General features: G+C 40.7%; 1 protein-coding gene across 1 annotated transcript; it reads left to right on the forward strand.

Annotated features, from left to right (window-relative positions):
* Positions 1–798: 798 nt before the first annotated feature.
* On the forward strand, positions 799–19,525 carry LOC133575731 (uncharacterized). The gene is made up of 2 exons (XM_061928535.2): positions 799–1,108; positions 18,253–19,525. The coding sequence occupies exons 1-2, from the start codon at positions 946–948 to the stop codon at positions 19,491–19,493; spliced, it is 1,404 nt and encodes a 467-aa protein (XP_061784519.1). The 5' UTR covers positions 799–945; the 3' UTR covers positions 19,494–19,525.
* Positions 19,526–20,401: the final 876 nt, after the last annotated feature.

Genomic DNA, 20,401 nt, shown 5'->3' on the forward strand with positions numbered 1-20,401 from the left:
GAGAACAACAGGGTGACAAGAACTAAATCATCCAGACTAGAGATAAATTGTATTATTATGTTTATCTTACGTAGAAATAAATATATTTATTAATTTACAAAAAAAACAACTAAATACATGTTTACTATATTTTGCTAAAAACATCAAAATTAATTGTATTTTTATTTGTATTTTTTCCTGACTCCTTATTACATCCAGCCATAGAATTATACATTAAAATAAACATATTTGAAATAATTGATTTTAAATTATCATAATAATTCATTTAAAATGACCATATTTAATTATTAAAATAATTTCTTGTTTAACATTTTATTCATTACATTTTGAAACTCTCAGAAGCCAAATTATGTTATATTTCTTAATATTTATTTATGCAAGTTTGAAGTATCAATTATCTAAACACAGTTTTGTTTGCATATTTTCAGGATGTAGATATATATATATATATATATATATGTATGAAATACTTGACTTAGTGAATTCTAGCTGTCAATATACTCCTCCCCTCTTAACCACGCCCCCAACCACGCTCCGCCCCACCCCCGACCACGCCCCCACACCCCTCCTCCCGAAATCGGAGGTCTCAAGGTTGGCAAGTATGCCTCAGGGGCCAAGTAAAATTACACGGCGGGCCAAATTTGGCCCACGGGCCAGAGTTTGACACCCATGTTGTAGTGTAAAAATGAAAAATATAGGATACATTTTTGGATATTATTTTTTATTTAATTTTTTGAATGTGAAATAGGTGCTTGTTTATCCCCTGCTGCATACTTCGGCGCAGTAGGGGGCGATGGCTGCATCCTGCATCCTACCACCAAAGCAACAGACGAAGAAGAAGAAGACCAACCCTGCTTAGCTTGTTAGCTGCTAACAAAGAAACGCGGAAGTTTCCAACAAACATCGCGGGGGGAAATTGGAAGTCTTGCGGTTGTGTGAAAAAACATGTGTCGAATACAAATGCTCAGAGAGTTGGTGAATCAGCGACTAACTGCGGCTGTTGAGGAAATATTTGGATTGTTCGAAAGAACGATAGCAGAATACGTGGAGGAACTTTCTGGAACAAAAGAGGAGAAGGAGCGACAACAAGTTGTGTTACACAGAACAGGTTTGTTTACTTCTCACTCTCACATCTTTACTAACTTTATATTTCATTATTAACACTATTCTTAATTTATTGTCTGTGCCTGGCTTGAATACAACTGAATGGAATGCTAACGAAGGTGATTCCATTCCAACGACTGATATTCTACTAAATAGTTTTTGGGGCCACATGTGAGGAAAGCTAAAATAGATGGTCCTTCAAGGTGTAAAGCAGGGGTGCTCACACTTTTTCTGCAGGCGAGCTACTTTTCAATTGATCAAGTCGTGGGGATCTACCTCATTCATATATATCATTTATATTTACTTATTTATGAAATATATATTTTTGTTAACAAGTTAAAGGTGTTTAATGATAATGCAAGCATGTTTAACACATATAGTTAATATTGTTAATAAATTAAAGGTGTTTATTGATAATGCAAGAATGTTTAACACATATAGTTAATATTGTTAATAAATTAAAGGTGTTTAATGATAATAAAAGTATGTTTAATACATATAGTTAATATTGATAACAAGTTAAAGGTGTTTAAAGATAATGCAAGCATGTTTAACACATATAGTTAATATTGTTAACACGTTAAAGGTGTTTAAAGATAATGCAAGCATGTTTAACACATATAGTTAATATTGTTAATACATTAAAGGTGTTTAATGATAATACAAGTATGTTTAATACATATAGTTAATATTGTTAACAAGTTAAAGGTGTTAAAAGATAATGCAAGCATGTTTAACACATATAGTTAATATTGATAACACGTTAAAGGTGTTTAAAGATAATACAAGCATGTTTAACACATATAGTTAATATTGTTAACAAGTTAAAGATGTTTAAAGATAATACAAGCATGTTTAACACATATAGTTAATATTGTTAATAAATTAAAGGTGTTTAATGATAAAACAAGTATGTTTAATACATATAGTTAATATTGTTAACAAGTTAAAGGTGTTTAAAGATAATGCAAACATGTTTAACACATATAGTTAATATTGTTAACAAGTTAAAGATGTTTAAAGATAATACAAGCATGTTTAACACATATAGATTCCTTTCTTTCATGAAGACAAGAATATAAGTTGGTGTATTACCTGATTCTGATGACTTGCATTGATAGGAATCAGACAGTAGTGCTGATAACGTCCGTATTTTCGAATGGAGGAGAAAAAAAGTCCTCCTTTCTGTCCAATACCACATGAAAGTGGTTGGTTTTTGGCATCTTATTTGTCCAGCTTCCATACTCCTTTTTATACACTTTACAAGAAATACATTGTCGGCAAACACCGTAGCTTGCTAGCTTGTGCACGCCAGCTTTCTGAGACTATTATTTTGTTAGCGCAGGCAGGATGAAGCAGAGCTTTTATTGTGCAACTGTGCAGTCGGTCTTTGGAGTTTTGACGACAGGTACGGCGCCAGAGTCTGTTGAAATAAAGTGTTTCTCGCCTTCCTGTCGGTCATTTTAATGAGCTGGCAGCAACCAGTGTCATCTCAGAAGACCCTAGGGTGCCGTGAATGTCAATCAAGTGACGTCATAGTGAAGATTTATGATCGCTCATTTTTAGGACTTTTTTTTAAAGCCTGGCTGGCGATCGACTAACACACCCTCCACGATCGACCGGTAGCTCGCGATCGACGTAATGAGCACCCCTGGTGTAAACAGTACAGTAGGTACTTTACTTTGATTTATGAAATATTCCTCAGGGTAAACTAGTCACGTATGCTCAGTGAAGATGTGTCAATATCAAAATATGACTTTGAATCACTTTTTGGCAACCACTTGGTGGTTATTTTGGTTGAAAGGATACTTCGAGTAAACAGTACAGTAGGTACTTCATGTTGATATATGTAATACTCCTAAGAGTATTCTAGTAAATTATGCACACATGAGATGTGTCAGTATCAAAATATTTGTATGAATCAGTTTTTGGCAACCATTGAGTAGCCTAACCCCCTCCCCCCACCACATCCCACCTCCCCGGATTGCAAATAATCAAATGTATATACTTGTTCTTATGCTTTCCGAGCTCACTATGGTCACCGCTCGCTGTACATATCACCTACCAAGTCAGACCTACACTGTTACAATGTCCATTTCTCAGATGATATAATTGTTGATGACTGAAGTATGCTGATAGCAACCCAACCTAACCCCCCTCCCCCCGCCCCAACCCCCTCCACATCCCACCCCCGTATTGTAAATAATGTAAATAATTCAATGTATATACTCTGATGATTAACTTGTGTGATGACTGTATTATGATGATAGTAAGGGTGTAACGGTACGTGTATTTGTATTGAACCGTTTCGGTACGGGGGGTTCGGTTCGGTTCGGAGGTGTACCGAACGAGTTTCCACACGGACATATTAAGTAGCGCACCACACGTTGTGTAAACAATGCACACTGAGGCACAACACACGGCATGCTAGCAACGACCGGGCTACTACAACATGTAAAAGCCAGAGCTGGAAGACCCTCCTGCCTCGTTAAGATCTCCCGTTTGGGAACACTTCGGCTTTGCAGCGCGATACAACAATGGATAACATCGCTTCAACGAAGAGAAAGTCGAACAAACACAGCTCCCACCCCATTAAAGCAGCCTCTCCTCGGCGAGTCAGGCAGGGCTAAAACAATAAGAAATATTTTTAGAGCAGCAGATTTAAGACCATATTGCATTAAAAACTAGATTTTGATCCACTTCTATGGTAGAAGAACAATGAGCCCATATATCCTCTTACTGCCAAGTTAGCCAGGCACTACCTCGCCATACCTGCTACCTCCGTGCCCAGTGAAAGGGTATTTTCCACAGCTGGAGACATTTTAACTGCAAGCAAGTCTGCTCTTTGGTCCCACCGCACGCGCTCATGCTCCACCTCCCCGACGCTGCGGGCGAGACGGGCCGGTGGTGCGCCCGGGTAGCCCCGAGGGGCCGGGATCCCACCTAGGCCGCCGTAGACCGGCCTTCACTTTCATTGCGCCGTGGGGTTTCGTGCCGAGCCCTTTGACTCGCGCGTGCGTTAGACTCCTTGGTCCGTGTTTCAAGACGGGTCGGGTGGGTAGCCGACCCCTGACGCCCGGTGTACGAGGGCCGGTCCCCGCCCGTGCGGCGCTACGCGGTTGGGGCGCACTGAGAATAGTGCGCCCCGGACGGTAGTCGCGCCGGGAGAAGAGGGGCCCCGTCCCTCCCCGCGGGGATAGCTGGCGCAGCAATACTTTGTTTTACGGCCCCGGAGAACGGCGAGGTCCGGGCGGGGGACGCTGTAAAGCGCGCAGCGGGAAACCCGGACACCCCCAAAGGACGCGCCGGGCCCCCGACTCGCGCACCACCTTCGTCCCGAGCCTTTCCAAGCCGACCTAGAGCCGGTCGCGACGCACCGCTTGGGGGAAATGCGCCCGACGGGGGCCACCCGGCAAGGCGGGAGGGTCCCCGAAGGTATCCCCCGCCGCTGAGCGGCCGTCCAAAACCCGCCGGGTTGAATCCCCCGCGCGGACTGCGCGGACCCCATCCGTTTACCTCTCAACGGTTTCACGCCCTGTTGAAGTTCTTTTCAACTTTCCCTTGAGGTACTTGTCCTCTATCGGTCTCGTGCCGGCATTTAGCCTTAGATGGAGTTTACCATCCGCTTTGGGCTGCATTCCCAAGCAACCCGACTCCGAGAAGACCGAGCCCCGGCGCGCCTGCAGACAATGTGGATAAACTGATTTTTCTGGCAAAAAAACATGAAAATTGAGTTAAAGTCACCAGGGTTAAAGGCTGGGGGGGGGGGGAGTTAATCTGAGGCTGAGTTGACTTGAAACTGTTTAATGTTGCACTTTTTGTATGTAGAAGAAAAGTTTTGTCATTTTATTTAATCTGAGCAACAACTTGAAGCAGTTTAATGTTGCACTTTATATGTGGAAATGTTGCACTTTATATGTAGAACGGTTTTGTTAAGAAACCAATTCTGAGCCTTATCTTATTTAGTTTTTATTTGATGTATGTTGACTGCATTAACCCTGGCAATGGACCCTGTGTGTATATGTATGTTATTGTTATGTTAAAAGGATAAAGCCATTGTTTACAAATTTGGTAAATAAATAACCAGAACATTTATATTTTGTTGTTTTCTTACTGTACCAAAAATGAACCGAACCGTGACCTCTAAACCGAGGTACGTACCAAACCGAAATTTCTGTGTACCGTTACACCCCTACTATTTACATTGTAGATTGTCACTGAAGGCATCAGAACTATGAATGAACACATGTGGAGTTATGTACTTAACAAAAAAAGGTGAAATAACTGAAAACACGTTTTGTATTCTAATTTCTTCAAAATAGCCACCCTTTGCTCTGAATACGGTTTTGCACACTCTTGGCATTCTCTCGATGAGCTTCAAGAGGTCGTCACCTGAAATGGTTTTCACTTCACAGGTGTGCCTTATCAGGGTTGATTAGTGGAATGTCTCGCTTTATCAATGGGGTTGGGTCCATCAGTTATGTTGTGAATGAGAAGGTGTGTCCAAACTTTTGGCCTGTGCTGTATATCCATTCTTACATTTTATTACTTTAATAAATTTGTACATAAAAAAAACACTCATTTTTAAGATGTGGCGACTTGTATTTTATGTCTATGTAATAGAATCAGCGACTTCCTTGTTCATTTACGGAATGATTTTATCTTAGTCAACGTGCATATATTTTACTTTATTTTTCAGACTATAGAGCGCACCGATGTATAAGCCGCACCCCCTAAATTCCCCCCACATATTAGCCGCACCGAAATTAGTTATTTACACAGAAATATTTTGTCCCCATATATTTGCCGCATGGAAATTAATTAGTTACACAGAAATATTTTGTAAATGTTTATTTACATACCTAAATTGTTTCCAAACGGTGTCTGTAACAAGGCAGTAAAACGGTCGATCAAACAAAACAGAAGTCATCGTCATGGACCGACTGGCTGCGTCTCCAATCTGCTAAACAGACCGGATAACTCCATGGTGACGTTTTGGTGAATTTACTGAGGAGTTTGTTAAACTGAAACAATACCATGGTAAGTTAATAATACTACCACAGACACTTGTAAACGTGTTAGCATATTAGCTAATGCTAACAATGCTAGCTTCATTACATACGATAGCACGTACAAATGTGCATGAAAACACTCTTTACTGTTTAGTAAGTAAAATTTTTTTTAGTAATATTGTAAAACTTACAAACGCCTCTGAGTGATGAATGAAGAATCCGTATGAGTAGAAATGCTATATATGACTAAAAGAAAGAATGGCACTTTTACTTCCAGTTCAAAACACTTAACAGAAATAAATACTGTATAACTCCATGGTGACGTTTTGGTGAATTTACTGAGGAATTTGTGAAACTGAAACGACACAAAAAGAATGTCATTGTAAGTTAATGATACTAACACAGACACTTGTAAATGTGTTAGCATATGTTAACGACGTTAGCGTCATTACATTACAATAGGACGTACAAATGTGCATGAAAACACTCCTACAGACATCACACACGGGACTGTTTAGTAAGTAAATTTTTTTTTAGTAATATTGTAAAACTTACAAACGCCTCTTTGAGTGATGAATGAAGAATCCGTATGAGTAGAAACGCTATTGATGACTAGAAGACGGAACGGCACTTTTACTTCCAGTTCAAAACACGTAACAGTAAGAAATTCTGTATAAATCCATGGTGATGTTTTGGTGAATTTACTGAGGAGTTTGTGAAACAAACAATACAAAAAGAATGCCATTGTAAGTTAATAATACTAACACAGACACTCGGAAACGTGTTAGCATATTAGCTAATGCTAACGACGTTAGCGTCAATACATTACAATAGAATGTACAAATGTGCATGAAAACACACCAACAGACATCACACATGGGACCGTTTAGTAAGTAAGAATTGTTTTAGTTATATTGTAAAACTTACAAACGTCGCTTGGAGTGATGAATGAAGAATCCGTATGAGTAGAAACGCTATTGATGACTAGAAGACAGAACGGCACTTTTACTTCCAGTTCAAAACACGTAACAATAAGAAATTCTGTATAAATCCATGGTGATGTTTTGGTGAATTTACTGAGGAGTTTGTGAAACTGAAACAATACAAAAAGAATGCCATTGTAAGTTAATAATACTAACACAGACACTCGGAAACGTGTTAGCATATTAGCTAATGCTAACGACGTTAGCGTCATTACATTACAAAAGCATGAAAACACTCCTACAGACATCACACATGGGACGGTTTAGTAAGTAAGAATAATTAAGGACCGCAATGTCCCTTTGGGACGGAGGACCCTATTGTAATTGTAAGGTTTTATTATTATTATTCCGCCGCCTCTTTGAGCTGTAATTTGACCCCCTTAACATGCTTCAGAACTCACCAAATTTGACACACACATCAGGACTGACAAAAATTGCGATCTAATCAAAAAACCTAGCCCCAAAATTGCGCTCTAGCGCCCCCTAGGAAGAAAACACAGACAAAACTGCCTCTAACTCCCAGTAGGAATGTCGTAGAGACATGAAACAAAAACTTCTATGTAGGTCTCACTTAGACCTACATTTCATACACTGACATCCTTCAGCAAAGATCAACAGGAAGTTTGCAATTCCCCCTTCAAAACAAAAGTTTAGTAAAAACAGTCACTTTTGCCTCTTTGAGCTGTAATTTGACACACATCAGGACTGGCAAAAATTGCGCTGTCATAAAAAAACCAACCGCAAAACTCAAAATTGCGCTCTAGCGCCCCCTAGGAAGAAAACACAGACACAACTGCTCCTAGGAAGAAAACTCAGACAAAACTGCCTGTAACTTCCAGTAGGAATGTCTTAGAGACATGAAACAAAAACCTCTATGTAGGTCTCACTCAGACCTACATTTCATATATTGACAACCCCCAGCAAACATCAACAGGAAGTTTGCAATTCCCCCTTCAAAACAAAAGTTTTGTAAAAACCGGTCACCTTTTTTCAAACATTATCTCCTCTGAGCGCGTTTGTCGTGTCAGCTTCAAACTAGCACAGGAGAGAGATTGAACCCTTGTGATTAAAAGTTGACCAAAGAGTTTTAATTACTGCTCCGGTTTGAATTTTATGTGCCGTCAAAGTCGGTCCCGTCCATCGCTGCTTGCAGCTTTAATTAGGGACCGTAATGTCCCTTTGGGACAGAGGACCCTATTGTAATTGTAAGCTTTTATTATTATTATTCCGCCGCCTCTTTGAGCTGTAATTTGACCCCCTTAACATGCTTCAGAACTCACCAAATTTGACACACACATCAGGACTGGCGAAAATTGCGATCTAATCAAAAAACCTAGCCCCAAAACTCAAAATTGCGCTCTAGCGCCCCCTAGGAAGAAAACACAGACAAAACTGCCTCTAACTCCCAGTAGGAATGTCGTAGAGACATGAAACAAAAACCTCTATGTAGGTCTCACTTAGACCTACATTTCATACACTGACATCTTTCAGCAAAAATCAACAGGAAGTTTGCAATTCCCCCTTCAAAACAAAAGTTTAGTAAACTTTTGCCTCTTTGAGCTGTAATTTGACCACCTTAACATGCTTCAAAACTCACAAAACTGGACACACACATCAGGACTGGCAAACATTGCGCTCTCATAAAAAAAAAAAACCAACCCCAAAACTCAAAATTGCGCTCCAGCGCCCCCTAGGAAGAAAACACAGACACAACTGCTCCTAGGAAGAAAACTCAGACAAAACTGCCTCTAACTCCCAGTAGGAATGTCGTAGAGACATGAAACAAAAACCTCTATGTAGGTCTCACTTAGACCTACATTTCATACACTGACATCTTTCAGCAAAAATCAACAGGAAGTTTGCAATTCCCCCTTCAAAACAAAAGTTTAGTAAAAACAGTCACTTTTGCCTCTTTGAGCTGTAATTTGACCACTTTAACATGCTTCAAAACTCACCAAACTGGACACACATATCAGGACTGGAAAACATTGCGCTCTCATAAAAAAAACCAACCCCAAAACTCAAAATTGCGCTCTAGCGCCCCCTAGGAAGAAAACACAGACACAACTGCTCCTAGGAAGAAAACTCAGACTAAACTGCCTGTAACTTCCAGTAATAATGTCTTAGAGACATGAAAAAAAAACCTCTATGTAGGTCTCACTCAGACCTACATTTCATATATTGACAACCCCCAGCAAAAGTCAACAGGAAGTTTGCAATTCCCCCTTCAAAACAAAAGTTTTGTAAAAACCGGTCAACTTTTTTCAAACATTATCTCCTCTGAGCGCCTTTGTCGTGTCGGCTTCAAACTAGCACAGGAGAGAGATTGAACCCTTCTGATTAAAAGTTGACGAAAGAGTTTTAATTACTGCTCCGGTTTGGATTTTATGTGCCGTCAAAGTCGGTCCCGTCCATCGCTGCTTGCAGCTTTAATTAGGGACCGTAATGTCCCTTTGGGACAGAGGACCCTATTGTAATTGTAAGGTTTTATTATTATTATTCCGCCGCCTCTTTGAGCTGTAATTTGACCCCCTTAACATGCTTTAGAACTCACCAAATTTGACACACACATCAGGACTGGCGAAAATTGCGATCTAATCAAAAAACCCAAAACTCAAAATTGCGCTCTAGCGCCCCCTAGGAAGAAAACACAGACAAAACTGCCTCTAACTCCCAGTAGGAATGTCGTAGAGACATGAAACAAAAACCTCTATGTAGGTCTCACTTAGACCTACATTTCATACACTGACATCTTTGAGCAAAAATCAATAGGAAGTTTGCAATTCCCCCTTCAAACAAAAGTTTAGTAAACTTTTGCCTCTTTGAGCTATAATTTGACCACTTTAACATGCTTCAAAACTCACCAAACTGGACACACATCAGGACTGGCAAAAATTGCGCTGTCATAAAAAAACCAACCGCAAAACTCAAAATTGCGCTCTAGCACCCCCTAGGACGAAAACTCAGACAAAACTGTCTGTAACTTCCAGTAGGAATGTCTTAGAGACATGAAACAAAAACCTCTATGTAGGTCTCACTTAGACCTAGATTTCATATATTGACAACCCCCAGCAAACATCAACAGGAAGTTTGCAATTCCCCCTTCAAAACAAAAGTGTTGTAAAAACCGGTCAACTTTTTTCAAACATTATCTCCTCTGAGCGCCTTTGTCGTGTCGGCTTCAAACTAGCACAGGAGAGAGATTGAACCCTTCTGATTAAAAGTTGACGAAAGAGTTTTAATTACTGCTCCGGTTTGGATTTTATGTGCCGTCAAAGTCGGTCCCGTCCATCGCTGCTTGCAGCTTTAATTAGGGACCGTAATGTCCGTTTGGGACAGAGGACCCTATTGTAATTGTAAGGTTTTATTATTATTATTCCGCCGCCTCTTTGAGCTGTAATTTGACCCCCTTAACATGCTTCAGAACTCACCAAATATGACACACATCAGGACTGGCAAAAATTGCGATCTAATCAAAAAAACCAAAACTCAAAATTGCGCTCTAGCGCCCCCTAGGAAGAAAACACAGACAAAACTGCCTCTAACTCCCAGTAGGAATGTCGTAGAGACATGAAACAAAAACCTCTATGTAGGTCTCACTTAGACCTACATTTCATACACTGACATCTTTCAGCAAAAATCAACAGGAAGTTTGCATTTCCCCCTTCAAAACAAAAGTTTAGTAAACTTTTGCCTCTTTGAGCTGTAATTTGACCACCTTAACATGCTTCAAAACTCACAAAACTGGACACACACATCAGGACTGGCAAACATTGCGCTCTCATAAAAAAAAACAAAAAAAACCCAAAACTCAAAATTGCGCTCCAGCGCCCCCGAGGAAGAAAACACAGACACAACTGCTCCTAGGAAGAAAACTCAGACAAAACTGCCTGTAGCTTCCAGTAGGAATGTCGTAGAGACATGAAACAAAAACCTCTATGTAGGTCTCACTTAGACCTACATTTCATACACTGACATCTTTGAGCAAAAATCAATAGGAAGTTTGCAATTCCCCCTTCAAACAAAAGTTTAGTAAACTTTTGCCTCTTTGAGCTATAATTTGACCACTTTAACATGCTTCAAAACTCACCAAACTGGACACACATCAGGACTGGCAAAAATTGCGCTGTCATAAAAAAACCAACCGCAAAACTCAAAATTGCGCTCTAGCACCCCCTAGGACGAAAACTCAGACAAAACTGTCTGTAACTTCCAGTAGGAATGTCTTAGAGACATGAAACAAAAACCTCTATGTAGGTCTCACTTAGACCTAGATTTCATATATTGACAACCCCCAGCAAACATCAACAGGAAGTTTGCAATTCCCCCTTCAAAACAAAAGTGTTGTAAAAACCGGTCAACTTTTTTCAAACATTATCTCCTCTGAGCGCCTTTGTCGTGTCGGCTTCAAACTAGCACAGGAGAGAGATTGAACCCTTCTGATTAAAAGTTGACGAAAGAGTTTTAATTACTGCTCCGGTTTGGATTTTATGTGCCGTCAAAGTCGGTCCCGTCCATCGCTGCTTGCAGCTTTAATTAGGGACCGTAATGTCCGTTTGGGACAGAGGACCCTATTGTAATTGTAAGGTTTTATTATTATTATTCCGCCGCCTCTTTGAGCTGTAATTTGACCCCCTTAACATGCTTCAGAACTCACCAAATATGACACACATCAGGACTGGCAAAAATTGCGATCTAATCAAAAAAACCAAAACTCAAAATTGCGCTCTAGCGCCCCCTAGGAAGAAAACACAGACAAAACTGCCTCTAACTCCCAGTAGGAATGTCGTAGAGACATGAAACAAAAACCTCTATGTAGGTCTCACTTAGACCTACATTTCATACACTGACATCTTTCAGCAAAAATCAACAGGAAGTTTGCATTTCCCCCTTCAAAACAAAAGTTTAGTAAACTTTTGCCTCTTTGAGCTGTAATTTGACCACCTTAACATGCTTCAAAACTCACAAAACTGGACACACACATCAGGACTGGCAAACATTGCGCTCTCATAAAAAAAAACAAAAAAAACCCAAAACTCAAAATTGCGCTCCAGCGCCCCCGAGGAAGAAAACACAGACACAACTGCTCCTAGGAAGAAAACTCAGACAAAACTGCCTGTAGCTTCCAGTAGGAATGTCGTAGAGACATGAAACAAAAACCTCTATGTAGGTCTCACTTAGACCTACATTTCATACACTGACATCTTTCAGCAAAAATCAACAGGAAGTTTGCAATTCCCTCTTCAAAACAAAAGTTGAGTAAAAACAGTCATTTTTTCCTCTTTGAGCTGTAATTTGACCCCCTTAACATGCTTCAAAACTCACCAAACTGGACACACACATCAGGACTGGCAAACATTGCGCTCTCATAAAAAAAACAAAAAACAACAACCCCAAAACTCAAAACTGCGCTCCAGCGCCCCCTAGGAAGAAAACACAGACACAACTGCTCCTAGGAAGAAAACTCAGACAAAACTGCCTGTAACTTCCAGTAGGAATGTCGTAGAGACATGAAACAAAAACATCTATGTAGGTCTCACTCAGACCTACATTTCATATATTGACAACCCCCAGCAAAAATCAACAGAAAGTTTGCAATTCCCCCTTCAAAACAGAAGTTTTGTAAAAACCGGTCACCTTTTTTCAAACATTATCTCCTCTGAGCGCGTTTGTCGTGTCGGCTTCAAACTAGCACAGGAGAGAGATTGAACCCTTGTGATTAAAAGTTGACGAAAGAGTTTTAATTACTGCTCCGGTTTGGATTTTATGTGCCGCCAAAGTCGTTCCCGCCCATCGCTGCTTGCAGCTTTAATTAGGGACCGTAATGTCCCTTTGGGACAGAGGACCCTATTGTAATTGTAAGCTTTTATTATTATTATTCCGCCGCCTCTTTGAGCTGTAATTTGACCCCCTTAACATGCTTCAGAACTCACCAAATTTGACACACACATCAGGACTGGCGAAAATTGCGATCTAATCAAAAAACCTAGCCCCAAAACTCAAAATTGCGCTCTAGCGCCCCCTAGGAAGAAAACACAGACAAAACTGCCTCTAACTCCCAGTAGGAATGTCGTAGAGACATGAAACAAAAACCTCTATGTAGGTCTCACTTAGACCTACATTTCATACACTGACATCTTTCAGCAAAAATCAACAGGAAGTTTGCAATTCCCTCTTCAAAACAAAAGTTGAGTAAAAACAGTCATTTTTTCCTCTTTGAGCTGTAATTTGACCCCCTTAACATGCTTCAAAACTCACCAAACTGGACACACACATCAGGACTGGCAAACATTGCGCTCTCATAAAAAAAAAAAAAAACAACAACCCCAAAACTCAAAACTGCGCTCCAGCGCCCCCTAGGAAGAAAACACAGACACAACTGCTCCTAGGAAGAAAACTCAGACAAAACTGCCTGTAACTTCCAGTAGGAATGTCGTAGAGACATGAAACAAAAACATCTATGTAGGTCTCACTCAGACCTACATTTCATATATTGACAACCCCCAGCAAAAATCAACAGAAAGTTTGCAATTCCCCCTTCAAAACAGAAGTTTTGTAAAAACCGGTCACCTTTTTTCAAACATTATCTCCTCTGAGCGCGTTTGTCGTGTCGGCTTCAAACTAGCACAGGAGAGAGATTGAACCCTTGTGATTAAAAGTTGACGAAAGAGTTTTAATTACTGCTCCGGTTTGGATTTTATGTGCCGCCAAAGTCGGTCCCGTCCATCGCTGCTTGCAGCTTTAATTTTAGTTGTATTGTAAAACTTACAAACGTTGCTTGGAGTGATGAATGAAGAATCCGTACGAGTAGCAGAAAACGGAACGGTACTTCTACTTCTGGTTCAAAGCTTTAAACAGCAGGAATTCAATAAAAATGTCAAATAATAAATTCATGGAATTAAATGAAATGGAATGGAAAAACGGTACCACTGTTTTTTATGCTGTAAAATCTACTGTTGTTGTGTTAATAGTGTATTATTACTCTCTATTGAAAGTGGATTTTACTGTAAAAAAAATATTACTGTAAAAATGTTTACATGAACAATTTGTTGGATTACTTGCTTTGAAATCATAAGTTAAGCAGATATTGAAGTATTTATCTTTATTTGAACAATAACATTGTTTTGAAATGTATGATGATGTAATATTTAGTTTTATCGTTAGAGGTGAATAACGTGTAAATATATGTAATTGTACATAGTACATTTATTTTTGTAATACATTTATTAAGAAAAGATAAGGTACTTTATTTACACATATTTCCACGTTTCGGGGGCCACACAAATTGATGTAGCGGGTCAGATCTGGCCCCCGGGCCTTGAGTTTGACACCTGAGATTTAAAAGTTCACCTTTATTGTTAGTTTTAAAAGGTAAAATACGTCTACTCTGTTTCTGCTTGCAAGTGGTCTGTGCGTGTGTTGATGTGGAGTCGCCACATGCCTTTTCTCATTAGGTCTGCGGAACTTTATTGTGTGAACGCTCCAAAGCCTTCACACATATGGTTTTTCTTCTTCTTCTCCAGATTTTGGCGCGCTCTACCTTCCACATTTTTCATCCAACTCAAACCATTCCAACTTCAAACTGTTTAAACTTATACGGGAATTGCGGACTTTCCCTTGACAAATTCAAAAAATTCAGGGAATTCCCAGAGTTCCAGGTTTTCCGGGACATTTTTCCAATTCAAAATTAATCGGCCCTTTTTTTAAACCTCCCCCATTTCCACATGTTTCAACCGATTCAAAGCATTCCACCTACAACACATTCCACCATTCTGGAAATTCAAGCTTTTATTTTTCAAAGTAAAAAAATTATTCCAGGATTTTCCAGAATTTCTGCTTTTCCAAAGCCCTATTTCCACCCTTTTTTCCTGGCGACTACTCCTTTCACATTTTTCAACGCATTTCAACAGTTCCACCGTCAAAACATTCCTCGTAATCAGGATAAAAAACGAAGTGGTATTTTTGAACTGGAAAAATTACCGAAATTCTGTAATACAATTTCCTAATTTAACATGTTACCACTTCAACATTTTTTAACCGATTTGAAAAATTTAAACACCAACTAGAGATGTCCGATAATGGCTTTTTTGCCGATATCCGATATTGCCCAACTCTTAATTACCGATTCCGATATCAACCGATACCGATATATACAGTCGTGGAATTAACACATTATTATGCCTAATTTTGTTGTGATGCCCCACTGGATGCATTAAACAATGTAACAAGGTTTTCCAAAAATAAATCAACTCAAGTTATGGAAAAAAATGCCAACATGGCACTGCCATATTTATTATTGAAGTCACAAAGTGCATTATTATTTTTAACATGCCTCAAAACAGCAGCTTGGAATTTGGGACATGCTCTCCCTGAGAGAGCATGAGGATGTTGAGGGGGGCGGGGTTGAGGTGAATATTGTAGCGTACCGGAAGAGTTAGTGCTGCAAGGGGTTCTGGGTATTTGTTCTGTTGTGTTTATGTTGTGTTACGGTGCGGATGTTCTCCCGAAATGTGTTTGTCATTCTTGTTTGGTGTGGGTTCACAGTGTGGCGCATATTTGTAACAGTGTTAAAGTTGTTTATACGGCCACCCCCAGTGTGACCTGTATGGCTGTTGACCAAGTATGCATAGCATTCACTTGTGTGTGTGTGAAAAGCTGGAAATATTATGTGACTGGGCCGGCACGCATAGGCAGTGCCTTTAAGGTTTATTGGCGCTCTGTACCACTCCGTTCAGCGGCGTTTTAAAAAGTCACACATTTTACTTTTTGAAACCGATACAATTTCCGATATTACATTTTAAATTTATCGGCCGATAATATTGGCAGTCCGATATTATCGAACATCTCTAACACCAACCATTTCAACTCATTCAGACCATTCAATTTTTTTTTTTCAATGGGACATTCTTCAAACTTCCACAACTCCCACATTCAAACTGTTCCAACTTCAAAATATTCGCCCTGTTTGGGAATTGTGTGCTCTACTTAAAGGCCTACTGAAATGCGATTTTCTTATTCAAACGGGGATAGCAGGTCCATTCTATGTGTCATACTTGATCATTTCGCGATATTGCCATATTTTTGCTGAAAGGATTTAGTAGAGAACATCCACGATAAAGTTCGCAACTTTTGGTCGCTGATAAAAAAAAGCCTTGCCTGTACCGGAAGTAGCAGACGAGTAGCGTGACGTCACAGGTTGTGGAGCTCCTCACATCTGCACATTGTTTACAATCATGGCCACCAGCAGCGAGAGCGATTCGGACCGAGAAAGCGACGATTTCCCCATTAATTTGAGCGAGGATGAAAGATTCGTGGATGAGGAAAGTGAGAGTGAAGGACTAGAGGGCAGTGGGAGCGATTCAGATAGGGAAGATGCTGTGAGAGGCGGGTGGGACCTGATATTCAGCTGGGAATGACTAAAACAGTAAATAAACACAAGACATATATATACCGTATTTTCCGCACTATTAGCCGCACCTAAAAACCACAAATTTTCTCAAAAGCTGACAGTGCGGCTTATACCCGGTGCGCTTTATATATGGATTAATATTAAGATTCATTTTCATAAAGTTTAGGTCTCGCAACTACGGTAAACAGCCGCCATCTTTTTTCCCCGTAGAAGAGGAAGCGCTTCTTCTTCTACTGTAAGCAACCACCAAGGTAAGCACCCGCCCCCATAGAAGAAGAAGCGCGCGGATATTGCGTTTCATTTCATTTGTGTGTTTACATCTGTAAAGACCACAAAATGGCTCCTATTAAGAGACACGCGTACAACGCAGAATTCAAACTCAAGGCAATAAGTCACGCAGTAGAACACGGAAATAGAGCAGCAGCAAGAGAAGTGAACATAAATGGTGCGTAGGTAGAGGAAGCAACAAGATGACCTGCGCCACTAAGACAGGGAGACAGCGCCGGACGACATACGCCAACATCTGCCAGTGGATCGTAAATGCCTGGGCGGATATATCAGTCTCAACTGTGGTCCGAGCTTTCCAGAAGGCAGGATTCACAGAACTGCTGGACAACAACAGCAACATTGACTCTGATGACTTCGACGAGACGGAGCCGGCCATTTTGGATGCCGTATTCGCCCAACTTTTTAATTCAGACACTGAAGAAGAATTCGAGGGATTTATGGATGAGGAATAATTTCAGAAAGTGAGCTTTAAATGTTTATTTTGTGTGTTGTGTGACATTAACGTTCGAGCAACGTTGAGTTATTGATGTTGCTATTGCTCTGCACTAATTTGAGTGTTACTATTTTTGTGATTGCACATTTGCACATTACATTTTGGGGGTGAACAGAGTTGTTAGAACGCTGGTTTGTAATATATTATTAAAGTTTGACTGACCTATCTGACTGTTTTTTTGACATTCCCTTTAGCGCAGCGTAGGCGCGGCTTATAACCCGGGGCGGCTTATAGGTGAACAAAGATTTGAAATATGCCATTCATTGAAGGTGCGGCTAATAACCTGGGGCGGCTTATAGTGCGGAAAATACGGTACTCTATTAGCCACAACACAACCAGGCTTATATTTAATGTGCCACAAATTAATCCCGCATAACAAACACCTCCCCCCTCCCGTCCATTTAACCCGCCAATACAACTCAAACACCTGCACAACACACTCAATCCCACAGCCCAAAGTACCATTCACCTCCCCAAAGTTCATACAGCACATATATTTCCCCAAAGTTACGTACGTGACATGCACATAGCGGCACGCACGTACGGGCAAGCGATCAAATGTTTGGAAGCGTACTCGCGGTACCGTGTCTGCGCATCCAACTCAAAGTCCTCCTGGTAAGAGTCTCTGTTGTCCCAGTTCTCCACAGGCCACTGGTAAAGCTTGACTGTCATCTTCCGGGAATGTAAACAATGAAACACCGGCCGTGTTTGTGTTGCCGCAGTCGGCCGCAATACACCGCTTCCCACCTACAGCTTTCTTCTTTGCTGTCTCCATTGTTCATTGAACAAATTGCAAAAGATTCACCAACACAGATGTGCGGAATACTGTGGAATTTTGCGATGAAAACAGACGACTTAATAGCTGGCCACCATGCTGTCCCAAATTGTCCTCCACAATCCGTGACGTCACGCGAATTGCCTCATCTAGTCTAAAGTATCCATTTGTCTTCTTGTGTCCCGCAGACGTCCGTGAAGAACATCTTCCCCCTGGCGAGCAGGGGCCGATGGACCAGGAGGAGCCACAGCCCCTCCGCTTTAAAGAGGAGCCAGCCCGCTTCAAAGATGAAAAGGAGGAACTTCGTTTCAGTCAAGATGGCGAGCATCTTGAAGGACTGGAGGAGTTCCCAGTGGTTTGTGTCATTGTGAAGAGTGAAGATGATGAGGTCAAAGGTGAAAGTGAGGAGAGCAGCAGCTCAACACAACACATGACAACAGAAGCTGATGGAGACCACTGTGGAGGATCACAAGCAGACAAGCTCTTAGCTCCACTATCAGATAGTGAGGACACAACGTCACACTCTCCTGACACTGATGATGAAGACTCTAAAGAAGATGAGACATGTCACACTGACATCACTCGCTTCAAATGTTCTCTATGTGATAAAATGTTTGGTGACGAGAAATCTCTGACAGCACACACGAGATGTCACTCCGACAGACACTGGAAATGCTCTCGGTGCGACAAAACGTTCACCTGGAAGTCGGCTTTGGAAACGCACATGAGGGTACACACCGGAGAAAAACCATACGTCTGCTCAGTTTGTTGCCACGCCTTTTCTCACAAGGCAACTTTGACGGCGCACAAGAGGACGCACACTGGAGAGAAACCGTTCGTCTGCTCGGTTTGTTGCCAGGCCTTCTCCCATAAGGCGACGTTGACGGCGCACAAGAGAATACACACCGGTGAAAAACCATACCCATGTTCAGTCTGTAGTTCACGTTTTGTACACAACCAAGATTTGAAGAAACACATGCAAAGGCACACCGGGGAAAAGCCGTTCATCTGCTCAGTTTGCGGTAAGAGATTCTCCCGGAAGCAGCTTTTGACGATACACTTTAGAATACACACCGGAGAGAAACCATTCTCCTGTTCCGTGTGCGGCGTCGATTTTGTACGAAGAGAGGAGTTGAAAATCCACACGAGAATACACACCGGAGAGAAACCGTTCATGTGCTCGGTTTGCGGTAAAATATTCACCCGGAAGGTGCATTTGACCGAACACACAAAAATACACACCGGAGAGAAACCTTTCTCCTGTTCCTTCTGTGATATACGGTTTGCACGAGGACACGATTTGAAAAAACACATGAGAACACACACTGGCGAGAAAGTGTTCAGTTGCAGCGTGTGCGAGGAAAGATTCGCTTACAAGTACCAGCTCAACAAACACCCGTGTGCCGGGGAGGACAGCAGCAGCAAGTAAAGCAGCAGTTCAAATAAACTGTCAAGAATTGGCTAACTGACTTTTTTTTTTTTTTTTACCATTTTATGTCTGACATCTTCATTGTTGTCATTCAATCTTCTCAATATACTCCATCATTGAAATGCACTGAAAAATAAAAGTGTCTGTCCATTTTATTTCAATAAATTGCTCATTTCAGCCAACAGCTGTTTTGTTGTTAGCACTTAGCCCGGTTAGCAAGGCAGTCTGTTATCATTTAGCATGTTTTTCTGCTCACAGGCCAGATTTTAAGTTTCCTGAAGGAATCAATAAAGTACTATCTATCTATCTAAAGGGGAGGTTATGGCAGGTGTGTGTGCTGTGCGCCTGCCATCAACGGTACGTTACTTTGTTAAAATTTCGACTTTTCGGTGTGTCCGTCAGGAAGATACTGCTAGCTAATTGCATACTTGCCAACATTGAGACCTCCGATTTCGGGAGGTGGGGGGAGGGGGTGGGTGTCGGGATGGGAGGGGAGGGGGCGTGGTTGGGGGCGTGGCTAAAAGGGGAGGAGTATATTTACAGCTAGAATTCACCAAGTCAAGTATTTCATTATATATATATATATATATATATATATATATATATATATATATATATATATATATATTAATTTTATTATATGTATATATATATATATATATAAAATAAATACTTGAATTTCAGTGTTCATTTATTTACACATATACACACACAACACTCATCTACTCATTGTTGAGTTAAGGGTTGAATTGTCCATCCTTGTTCTATTCTCTGTCACTATTTTTCTAACCATGCTGAACTCTGATGATGCATTGCTGTGTGGCACGCACAAAAGTGCTTTCATCAAATGCACTAGATGGCAGTATTGTCCTGTTTAAGAGTGTCACAACATTGCTGTTTACGGCAGA

The sequence above is a fragment of the Nerophis lumbriciformis genome, linkage group LG33, assembly GCF_033978685.3.
Source record: "Nerophis lumbriciformis linkage group LG33, RoL_Nlum_v2.1, whole genome shotgun sequence".
Lineage (NCBI taxonomy): Eukaryota > Metazoa > Chordata > Actinopteri > Syngnathiformes > Syngnathidae > Nerophis > Nerophis lumbriciformis.